Source organism: Ochotona princeps, chromosome 25, assembly GCF_030435755.1.
Source record: "Ochotona princeps isolate mOchPri1 chromosome 25, mOchPri1.hap1, whole genome shotgun sequence".
Lineage (NCBI taxonomy): Eukaryota > Metazoa > Chordata > Mammalia > Lagomorpha > Ochotonidae > Ochotona > Ochotona princeps.
In genome coordinates this window covers 2,770,004-2,782,540 of record NC_080856.1, presented here as the reverse complement: position 1 = coordinate 2,782,540, position 12,537 = coordinate 2,770,004, and the positions used below count along the sequence as shown (strand labels likewise).

General features: G+C 41.5%; 1 protein-coding gene across 2 annotated transcripts in view; it reads right to left on the bottom strand.

Annotated features, from left to right (window-relative positions):
- Window positions 1–12,537, bottom strand: part of COPG2 (COPI coat complex subunit gamma 2) — a 73,748-nt gene that overhangs the window by 34,595 nt on the left and 26,616 nt on the right. Inside the window, exons 10-12 of one of the 2 annotated variants that reach the window (XM_004592539.3) lie at window positions 6,124–6,257; window positions 5,520–5,587; window positions 4,236–4,424 (exon numbers count right to left, since the gene is read on the bottom strand). In XM_004592539.3, the coding sequence (XP_004592596.2) occupies window positions 4,236–4,424; window positions 5,520–5,587; window positions 6,124–6,257 (391 nt within the window). Of the gene's footprint in view, window positions 1–4,235; window positions 4,425–5,519; window positions 5,588–6,123; window positions 6,258–12,537 lie in introns of those variants that run through there. The other variant, XM_058681370.1, reaches the window with a different exon arrangement.

Sequence of the window (12,537 nt, the reverse complement as noted above, 5' to 3'; positions counted from 1 at the left end):
AAACATGTATACAAACATATTTATCTAGAGGAACTGTGTAATGGAGGCACGTATGCTGTGGAGATACCCTGCAGTAAGCATCTCTACTTCTGAATAAAAGATGAGTCCCAATGTGACTGTGAAGTATATCTTGACACTAGAATGCTGGACTTGTGACTGTTGTTGAAGGACTACACTACTGTTACAATACAGGGGGAAACAGAGGGAAGGAGGGGGAAGGTGGAAGGACAATTCTCTGAGCCTAAAGAACGAAACAACAGGGGAACAAATATCAGAAAAAACAAAACTACTTTTTTTTGGTTGACCTGAAAGCCCTACAGAAGCATACATAATTAGCATGCAAAAGCAGTAATATTTGTACACACAAATCACAACCAGCAAGAGGGTAGAATGGCTTAAAACTTAGCAGCAAAACATTCAGGAGCAGGCATTTAGAAAACACTGAAATCCATAAAAATACTGTAAAACATACTTCAGAGGCACAAACTGGATTTGAGCAGAATAAGACACCTTGGGCACAGACATTGTGTTGCAGTGGGTTAAGCTGCTGCTTGGGACACCAGTATTCCATTTCAGAGTGCCAGTCTGAGTTCAGCTACTGTGCTTCTACATCCAACTTTGTGGCCATGCACCTGTAACACACGTGGGAGGCCAGCCTGGAGCTCCTGGCTTTTGGCTTCAGCCTGGCTCCTCCATGGTTACCGTGGGCAATGAGGAGTCACCCAGGAGGTGGAAGGTACTCCACCCCAATCTCGTTCTCCCTTTCAGGTAAGCAAATCTTCAACAAAAACAAAATCCACGAAATTCACATTAACACTACATTAAAGATAATATTTTTTTGTTACTCCAAAAAGATGGCAGGAGAGCTGGAGCTCAACAATGTGCTCTTGTGGTGGGATCGTGGACAAGCCGCCAGCTCCACACACCCCCGGCAGAATTCACACTCTACAGTTCTGTTTACCTTTCAAGCTAGCGTACGGACTTAAAAGAAACTGCCATGAGGAAACATTGTCAATATTTTAGGAAAAGCACACACATACGAAGGATCCAACACAGCATTATTTGCAAGTGCAAAGAATTATGACTATCTTAATATGCAAATACTTCATATTGGCTCAGTTATCCATACTACCCTATGCAAGGTGCTGTGCAGCTGTGAAGCCATGAGACTGTGAACTGAATACAGTGATTTCCGGTGTTAAATGGTAAGATACAAAAGCATGCGCAGAAGGTGGCTTCTAACAACGGACACACACGCATCTGTTGTGTTTCACAAACCTGGAGCAAGGAAGATGCCTACTTCCGAGAGTGTTGGAAAAACGACCAAATGCGGTGCTCTCTGCAAACACTTCCTTGTGTCGGCTCTGACTTCTGGAAGCATTATAATGTTCTACACAATCAAACACTGTCCTGGAGGTTAGAAGTATGACGGTGATTACGAGAGGCTGGGACGGGCTTATGGGCAGAACTGAAGTATAGCTATTGTAGAGTTCTAACACACTGCAGGGGGCCTAATGAATACATCTTATATGTTTCTCTAAGAAAAACAGTTTAGAAGATAGGATTTTGAAAATTTTCACCGTAAAGAAATGCTCTACATTGGAGGAGACTGATGGATCACCCTGCTTGGATACCGCACAACGTGTGTGCATATCAAAATATCACACGGTACCCCATAAATAGGTACAATTAAAAATGTAAAATATACTGAAGTAATTATACTGGTTGTTTTGCTTTTATACATTTAGAGCTGCAGTCCACCTGAAATTGGTTAACGTGTAGAACTGATTAATGTTTCAGGTTGAAAGCAACTTGAAACAAATGAATCTCTCTGGATTTCCAAAGGTTCACATAACCTCATGGGAAAAAATTAATAATAGCAATAAAAAAGAAACGCAAATAGCTATTGTGTGTGTGCAGACACTGGACGATCACAGTGCAGCATGGGTCTTGGCGGCGCACACACGTAACACAGCCACAGAGACGGATACGGAAGGACCCTGCTCAGTGCTGCATGGCTCCACTTAGACGTGTCCGTGACCGTGGGGGGAGGACTGTGACTATTCCCAGAGTCCAGCTACCCAAGCTGGGCTAGCAAGAACTTACCTGGTTCACCTGAAGTCACATCCCTAATAAGCATCTTATTCAGATTTTAAAGTGGGGGTTTAAAAAAAGTATTTATTTATTTGAAACTCAGAATTACAGAGAAACATCATCCATCCACCGATTCATACATCCACAATGGCCAGGGCTGGGCCAGGCTTCAGGTGGGGCAGCTCCGGCCGTGGCAGCCACTTGCGGAGTGAATCATCAGACGGAAGATCTTCCTCTCTGTCTCTCCTCCTCTCCGTATATCTAACTTTCCAATTAACAAAAAAAATTTAAACATTATCCCATCTTCCCCATCACTGTTATTTATTTTACAAACAGCTATCAAAAATGACCTTTGTAATTATTCAAGGTTCCCCCCAAATTCACAATATCCATTTGAATGTACAGGTGTTTGTATCTACGAAGCTCAACAGGACAGGCCCTTGGCACGGCGGCTCACACTCTGCCTGGAGCCCTCGCAGCCCACACTAAGAGGCCCAGTGATGGCTGCCCACGCACCTGAGTCCCTTCCACGTAACATGCGAGATGCAGACTGACCTAAGCCAGCCCAGCTCGTCTCAGGAACTGGGGAATAAAGTGGCAGAGGGAAGAGCTCTATCTGTAATTTCATGTAATCAAGCATTCCAGTCAGGTTTAGATACATGCTAAGCATAAAGGCAAGTGGATCGACTATGCTGCTGAGCTAAGAATAAACAGAATCATTTCATTTTTATTCTTCTAACTGAAATGTACTGCTTTTTTCAAGGTTTACTTTATTTGTTTGAAAGGCAGAAGGACAGAAAGAGAGTGAGAGTTAGTGAGAAGGAGATCTTCCATTCACTGCTTTACTTCCCAGCAGTTGCAAGAGTCAGGGCTGGGCCACGCTGAAGCCAGGAGCCAGAAGCTCCATCTGAGCTGTACAGGCTTCAGGGGTTCAAGTGCCTGCCCATCCTCTGCTGCCTCTGCAGGCCCATTAGCAGGGAGCTGACGTGGGAGCGGAACAGCCAGGATTCGAGCTGGTGTTCCACTGTGGAACCCAGGATTTCTGGCTGCAGCTTAACACTGGGCCCTAATGCTGGCCTCGGGAACTTAGTGTCTTTATGTTCAACTCGAATGCATTCTTACTAGTTCTAGTCAACACTATATTAGAAGTGCTAGCTATGTTAATAAGAAGAAAGAAGGAGTGGCATTTGGATTGGGAGTTGGATGGAAACTGAAGAGGCTTAAAAAGCCTAAATTATTTATTTTATATCCTTTTAAATAAAAACAACCCTAGCACAGATGCTAGGGTTATTTACATAAATAGTCCCAACGGATATGTATAACTGTTAGAACCAATAAAATCAGAGGTCATACCATACCTACTCAATACGGAAATTTAAAAAATTATCTGTTAGACACCTGCAATAAATTAGAAATTTTAATAAAATATATCTAAGAAGCCCACATGTTTAATATACAACTAGCTAAAGATATGTAAGACCTGCAGACACGACAAAAGTCTGCTCAGGAAAATTGAAGATGACTAAACAAACACAGAGATACTGTTTTGAGTGACTGGAATATTGTTCCACATCAGTTCTTTCCCAAGTGATTTGCAGACTCACCACCAACCTGGTCATAACCCGAGCAGGTTCTATTTCATAGAAATTGGTAAACTGGTTCCAAATACACAGGAACTAAAACATGAAAATGAAAAGAACAATTTGGAAGACCAGACTAGACGCTTTCAAAGGTCCCATAAGGCTACATTAAAACCAACAGTGTGGAATTAGCAATGAATTGCATGCTAATGAGGCTTGATGTGCTGATGGCTCTATGGCTGTCTGCTTTGCAGACAAACATGTCAACACACTTGATTCCAGTACAGAAACACATGCTAATTCAAGACAGATCATGGACCAAAACATAAAAGCTACATTTCTATAGTATTTAGAATAAACCATTAGAATATACTTATGACATAGAAGTGGATAAGTAATAATTCGGGAGGATATAGTAATAGCAATCAAAGGAAAACCTGACAAATCAGACTTCATAAAAATTAAACAATTTCTACTCCTCAAAATACATTGTTAGGAAAAGAAATGAGTAAGCAACAGACCAAGAAAAAAACCAAACCATAATCATGTTTCAACCATTACCTTGAATTCATCTGAGATTTCAGATACAAAAGAGGAAATCTGCTTCATGAGCCTGTCCACGCTGCCCTCGCTGCCCGTTTTGAGCAGTGTGGTGATGGCCAGGGTGGCGATGCTTCTGTTGGAGTCTGTGATTAAGTTCTCCAAGTCCAGATTGCAGGCAGTGACTGCAGAAGGGTGTTTCATTGCCACCTTGTGGGAGGGCAAGAAAAACAGAACGTAAGCTCATGGTTGTGGATAAAGCTCGTGTTTAAATTCTAATTAAGGTCAAGGCGAGACACAGGAGACAATATAGCTTAAAAGCAATTGAGAATTTCCAATTACTAAAGTATGAGAAATCCTCTGATAAATGATTAATAACCATGGTAAAGCAGAGGACTACATTTTGTTGGAAATCTTAACAGTTGTAATATGCACAGCTTGTCTTCTGGGGCTGTGTGTCTTAACACACACATGTCCGTGTCTGTCTGCTGTAGTGTACAGCATGCTCTCTGAGAACAACACCGAGGCTGGCAAACATTGCTCAACAAAGACCATACTACCTTATCCATATGTAAACCAGCAAAACTGGATTATCTGGAACGGAGAACAGACATCTGCTCTTGTACTTCCTTGTGTTGATTCTGTTCCAGTATTGACACAGAGTCTCCTACTCACAATTCTGAACATTTAAAAACACTCTCAAGAGGACTGGCAGCAAAACTCAACATTCACTAACATAAAACTATGTGAGCCTAAAGATACCCCACTTAGCAAGAGCAGTCAGGTGATTTGGGGAAAAATTCATGTGGCTTAATAGTACTGCTCCAGGCTCCCTGGGGTTTAAATACAACAGATAGCACCATATAATCTTTCTAAAATTCACACACAAAAGATTAACCTCTGAGACTCATCTGGTCTGGAGGACTGAAGATGAGAGGTTGCTAGTTTTCAACACCACAGTCACATTGACCATGAGCTCAGGAAATGTGACTGCAAGACCGAGGTAGGATGCTCCACATTTTGTCTATTTTCCTTCATTGCAAACGAGGGCCTCTTGGGGCCAATGCCTACCACTAGTGCGGCTCTTGGGTATCAAGTTCTCAGAAGTCAGAAGAGTTAGAATCTTGAGCTGCATAATAAGAACCATCTTTAAAAGGCCAAATTTAAGGTAACAAATACAAATAAGGTGTCAGAGAAGCAAAGCCATTAATTATAGGTCCTGACCTTGAAGAGAAAGCAAGTACTTCTCACTCAGTGTCTCAATCACACGCTTCCACGGGCAGCACTCGGCAATGGGACACTTACTTTATTCAAGGTCCTTACAGCCGCATAGCGCAACGCTGGCTTAGGAGAGCTACAGAAAAGTTGAAGAACTAAGAAAAAGAAACAAACAAAATAGCTGGTTGCTGCTCATTTCATCATATATGACTGAAAATATATACTTCATGAATTAAACTCAAACTATGAAAAAGGAAGCTAAAATACAGTATCAGAAATTCACATGAAATGTATCAATGAAAATAGAAAAAGCACTTTTTGTGAGGCTATACAAATTTTAATAAAACCAGTTTGCTTTTTCTAAAAGAATTATTACACCTATTACTATGAGAATTTAAATGGTAGAAATCGCGGTAGCTCTAACAGCAAACAGGCTTCTTAAATATTAACAAAAACCGAACACATGAAAGCCGTCAGCTACACAAAACTCTCTCAACAGTATCGAAACTTCCTAGGAGAAGCGGTGAAGAACAACGCCGAGCATCTCCACACGCATACAGGTCATGAGAACCCAAGGCTACACACAGGCCCGAGCCGACGCACCATTCCTCGCGTCTGCTCTGCGGCCCTGCAGAACTTAACACACACTCTTAGAACAAAGCAAAGTCCGCTGACAAAATGCACAGCTCACCTGACACAGCAGGCGCCAGCTCCCTGGCTGTGCAGTTAGGGAGATGGATGATAGCAGAAGCAGCTTCATAAATAACCATTTCATGTTTATTCCGCAAGCAGCTCTCGATGAAGTCAAAGAGTGGACCTTCATGGCTGCCAACAGACACATACAAGTCATTAGGTATCACACAGGAGGGCGGCACAGGCATGATGGCTAAAGCACAGACAAATTCTGGAATGGTGGATTAAGTGTGTCTGCAAATTCACTTCTAAGAAAAAACGAGAAAAATGATCAAAAGCAACTTTTTCAGAACTTTAGAAATTAACCAAACACATGCAACAATCTTGTGAGTATTGTTAAGAAAAACAGCTGACTATTGACTTAAAAAAGGGGTGGTGGTGAATCTTCTAGTGTTTTTAACTTGCCATATTCCTCATTTCCCCTCTCTTCCCTGTTTCTTAGTAGTTGGGAAACTAACAACATGAGAACCACAGAAGTGTTAAGACAGCATTCCAGCAGCCGCTGGGGATGGCACGGACTTCATCCTTACAGACCTGTCACTGGCTGACCTGTCTGGAGCTCCCTGGAAAAGCCCCATTCAAAGGCTAGTTTTCACTTCAATCAACTTGGAACTTGCTTAGTGGGAAAAGCCCCATATTGAAGAAGTTTGTCCGAAATCAAAAGTGGCAAGTAGTTAACACTACTGCTGCCAGAAGTGGAATTCCAGATGTGGCGAACAACAGGCTGGGATTCAAGAACTCCCGCTCTGTTTCAGATCCAGACCACCTCCCGATGCGGAGGGCTAACCAGATGGTCAGTGAGGAATGGACAAGGCTCTGTGCAAGCAGAGCCTAATGCAGAGCACGCAATGACAAGGGTCTCCCAGGAAACGATGAGATACAGTGGATTTCTGTCAAGTTATCTAATGGATCAACTAGGCAGAGATCTCAGTGGCTGCACATGCAAGACTACAGAATGCATTCAGGAATGTAACCTAGACAGACAGTAACAACACACTCCGGGGTGAGGGCACGGGTGGCCTCTGATTACAAAAGCTGCAACATCATATTACTTCAAACATCATGCTTGAGTCAAATAATTATAAGACACAGAAATAATGAAGTAGGGCCCAGGTGTAGGGAGAAAGGCAGTCAGTAACAGGAACGCCCAGATGTCTGAATTCCTAGGCAAGTATTTGTCAACTAAAGGATATCATGTGTAAGGAATTAAAGAGAGGCATAAAATTGTTTCTTACCAAAGAGAGACGATCAAGAAAGAGACAGAAATTGCTTATTTTAACAGAGTTACTGAGAGAGTGAGGGAAGTCATATAGAGACAGGAATTTAATCAATTAGTTCCCTCCCAAACAGCCGCACTGGCCAGGGCTGAGCTGGACAGAAGCCAGAATCCAGGAACTCCTTCCAGGTCTCCAGTGGGTGCAGAGGCCCAAACCTGGAACCATCTTCTGTTGCTTTCCCAGGAGCTGAATCAGAATGGGAGTGGCGAGGCCACTGGTGTCGCAGGCACCAGTTGAGTCTGCACTGCCACAATGCCAGTCCTTACATAATTTTTTGAAAGGAACCTAACAGAAATTCTGGGTTTGGAAAGTAGATTCACTAGAATAAAAGTCAACAGCAGATCTGAACTGTCAGATGAAAGAACCACCAACCCTGAAGACAGGCCAACGGAGATAAACTAGCTAACGGAAATGCTGAAGATGGAAGACACAGGCTGTGTAACACAAAGGCACCAATGCTGGTGTAGCAGCAGCTTCAGAAGGGAAGGAGAGACAAAGGAACAAAAGGGATGGCTGAAAAACAATGACTAAAATGTTCCAAATCTAATGGGAAACAATAATCTACAAATCCAAGAGGTTCAACAAATCCCAAAATCCACACACAGGTATCCTGTGGTCACACTGCTAAAAAAGTTAGACAAAGAAGAAAATCCGGGCAGCTGCAAGAAAAAGACTACTCAGCACCCCATAAAGGAGAAAATCAATCTGATTAACAGCTGAGCTCCCATCTGAACCAATGAAGAAACACCGTGATTAACAGCTGAGCTCCCATCTGAACCAATGAAGAAACACCGTGATTAACAGCTGACCTCCCATCTGAACCAATGAAGAAACACCGTGATTAACAGCTGACCTCCCATCTGAACCAATGAAGAAACACCATGATTAACAGCTGACCTCCCATCTGAACCAATGAAGAAACAACGGAACAGCTGAGCTCCCATCTGAACCAATAAAAAAGGGGGACTGAAATGCATATTCAAATTGCCAAAATAAACCAAAATTCTATATCCAGCAAAAATTAAAGTTACAAAACATATGCTCAGATAAGCAGAATTGATCACTAACAGACTTTCTTTTATAAATATATTAAGAAGCAAATATGCTAGATTAAAAATCTGACTCAAAATGTGACATGAATGATCAGGGACAAACGCAAAACACCAGAAACAGCACATGTGTGAGGTGATACACCACACCACAAACACATTTTTCTCATTTTCTTAATTACTTTAAAGGACATGTAAAACTGTATAAAGCAATAATTATGACACCATTCTTATGGATTTACAACACACAGGTAATACACATGGTAGTAGAAGGGCGAACAAATAGAATTATAATGAAAGATCTCACACTGAAATTAAGTGCCTTGAAAAGTTCTTTATATTTATTTGAAAGACAGAGAAAACACAGAGGAATTTCCACTGGCTAACTCCGCAAACGCCCACCATGGCTGGGGCTGGGCTAAGCTGAAGCCTGGAGCTAAGAACTCAACCCAAATCTGTACGTGAGCGGCTGGGGACCAACCAGCTCAGCCATCACTTGCTGCCTCCCAGGAGGCACATGATGAGGAAGGGGTTTGGAAGAGGAGCTCAGACTTGGACCTAGGCATATTGATATGAGATGTGAGCATCCTACGTGGTATCCTAAGTGCCACACTATGCCATATATACACCCACTTAAGTTAGTACTACTTGGAAATACACCAAGGTAAAATAAAATACATATTATAACCCTTAGGGCAACAACTAAGAAAAAACAATTTTAAGTGTTGACATATTAACATAGGAATTAAGGTGATACTCTAAAAATATGTAATGCTAAAGAAAGCAGTAAAAAAGGGGGAGGCCCATAAAGTGGGACAGGGCCAGCCCTGTGGTGTGGCAGGTAGACACTGCCTGTGATGTCAATGGTTATGCCTATGCGCACTGGCTGTGTCCTGGCCGCTCCACTTCCAATCCAGCTACATGCCAATGGCCTGGGAAATGTAGTGTAAGATGGGCCAAGCATCTGGGCTCCTGCCACCCATGCGGAAGACCACAATCAAACTCCAGTCTCCTGCCTCTGGACTGGCTGTTACAGTCATCTCAGGACTGAATCCCTACATGGAAGTTCTGTTTCAGTCTCTCTCTGTAACTCTTTCAAATAAATAAAGTCTTTAGAAAGAGATAGGGAACTGGGCCCTGTATGATGGCTTAGTGGCTAAATCCTCGCCTTGCAACTGTGGGATCCCATATGGGCAGCAATTTCTGTCCCGGCTGTTCCACTTCCCATCTAGCTCCCTGCCTGTGGCCTGGAAAGCAATCAAGGACAGCCCAAAGCCTTGGGACCCTGCACCCGCATGGGAGACCCGGAGGAAGCTCCTGGCTCCTGGCTTCAGATTGGCTCAGCTCTGGCCATTGCAACCACTTGGGGTGTGAACCAGTGGATTTAAGATCTTTCTTTCTTTCCTTCTCTCTGTGCTTTTCCTTTTCCAATAAAAAAAAGTCTTAAAAAAATAGTACTGATTAAGAAACAGTTGAAATATTTACTCAATACAGGAAGCTTAAAAACACAGATCAGAGTACAGATAAATCCAAAGATCTGTGTAACTGTTAGAATAAAAAGGGGAGATAAAATGATGAAGTGTGCAAGGACACTGTAAGGATCCTTCATGAAAGACACGAAGATATTAACCATAGACTATAAGGAATATTAATATAGGATTAAAACATAACTTAAAACATTATCACAAGACAGAGATATTTCATATTGTAAGACAAAGAGACCTTTGATAATGACAAGAAAATCAATATATTAGGATGTAACAAGGATACATATATACAACAAAACTCAAAATGCATGAACAAAACTGGACAAAAGGAGTAACAGAGCACAAAAAAATATTAAGTGAAACCAACTACGCTCACTCATTAACGGACAGACCACAACAAGGAAAATCTCCAGGATTCCAGGGACAGGAATATGATTAACCACTCAACCTAAGTGATTCTAAAGATCATTCAATCTAATAACTGTATTACATGTTCGTTTCAAGTCCATATGCACATTGCCAAAGACAAACTAAATTCCCAGTAATAAAGCTAGTATAAATTTATTTATATTTAGAAGGACAGAAATAACACAATGCATGTCCTAAACTATAATTAAATCAAATTACAAATTAACAGAGCTAGAAGAGATACTCAAGTATTTAGGCATTAAACAACTCACTTATAATGGCCTCTGGGTTAAGAAGAAATCAAACAGAAAGCGAAAATACATTTAAAACTGAGAATTAAAACACATCAACATTTCTGGGATGAAGCTAAAGCAACACTTAGGGAAACATAGAACTTTAAAAACATGTGTCATAAAGCAGTTTTTAAAAAGTCTCAAATCGGTAACTTAAGCTTCCACTTTAAGAAATTAGGAAAATAAGTAGTTCACATTAAGCAAAAGAAAGGAATTAATAAAGAATGAAAGCATAGGACAAAAGACCATAGATTTTTTTAAAAAGTCAATGAAAAAACCAAGCCTGGTTCTTTGAAAAAAAAAAAATCAATAAAATTGACAAATCTAGAGCTAAGCAGACAGGAAAATAAAAAGAACAAATCACAAAACCAGGAATCAGAGAGGACACCATTACGAACCTTGAGAAAATTAAAAGGATTATGAGGGAGAATTTGAGATTTCATGTGTCAACAAATTAGAGATGAAATGGACAAATCCCTAGACATACTAAGCTGAAATACCACGTGGCTGCACAAGTGAACTCTGATCGCCAAGTACAACAGCACTCCCTCACGCCACTAAAGCCTACAGAGATTCATTCCTAGTCAAGCCATGGTGCTGACAGCATTTGGGGAGTGAATCAATGAATGGAAGATGTGTCTTTCAAACCACCAGCAGGGAGCTGGATGGGAAGCAGAGTAGCCAGGACAGCAACTGGTGTCCACATGGGATCCTGGCATGTGCAAGGTGAGGATTTAGCCACTGAGCCATAGCGCCAGGCCCCCTTTTTATTATTTTGAAACACTAAGTATTTTCTCCTTTATTCTTTAAAGGGCATATATTCATACATACATACATACATACGTGTGTGTGTACTATTAATCCTTTACTCCTGAATAAACATACTTGAAATTACATGGTCATTATGTCTCCACATATCTTTTCTTGGCTCCATTCTCTCACTTTTCCTTCTAGATTCCACTTACATACATATTAGGATACTTGGTATTATCCCATAGCTCTCTGAAGCTCCATTTTCTTTAATCTGTTTTCTGCTGTTCAAATGAATTACTTTTTGTTGCCCCGTCTTAATCTTGACTAACTCTAGCTCTTTGGTCAGTCATCTTTAAATCTGCAGCTAATCCCATCCAGCCAATCACTCATTTCAGTCATTGTAAGTGTGGAAGAATGGCCTCTCAAGATGTTGATGACCTTGGTGTTGGGACAGGTGAGTATGTGATATTTTAACATGGCACAGGAACCTTGAAGCTGTAATCAAGGTAATATACCTGAATTATCTGAGTGAGTACATCCTAACCATAAGACATCTTAAAAACAGACTTGTGACGCACTTCCTGGGACACCAAGAGGGAGACGCTCTGAGCAGGCAAGTGTGAGCTTGCGTGTGGGTGTGCATCACAATCTCAGACAATTTCTGCTGCACGTTCACATGCACATGTATTTATCTGAAGTTGATTAAAACTATTTTAAACCATCAGGTACCCCAAAGGATGCTCCTGGATTTCCGTATGGGCAATCCTCTGAGTAAGAACAGATGTGTCCCTGTGTTCTTTGCCACAAGGCACTAACACAACCATGGATTCTGAATCTGAGTGACCTGGTTTGGCATCCTAGATCCACTACCTAACCAACAATATGACTTAGTGATCACATGCCAGAGAAATCATTGTGCACAGCAATGTCATGTCTTCAACATGATTTACAGTTTCAAATCTCTCCCTTCAGATATTTGGTCAACTCTAGGAAGGGGCACAGGGGGCCCTGCTTAAGAACAACAACTGACGAAATGTATCTGGACGCTAGGACTCTGGAGTCTCTGCCACTGTCCATTCCTACAATGTTAATCTATGGCAATTATTTTCCGTCTAAGTCTTGGACAATTCTGTGATGAGTGCTGG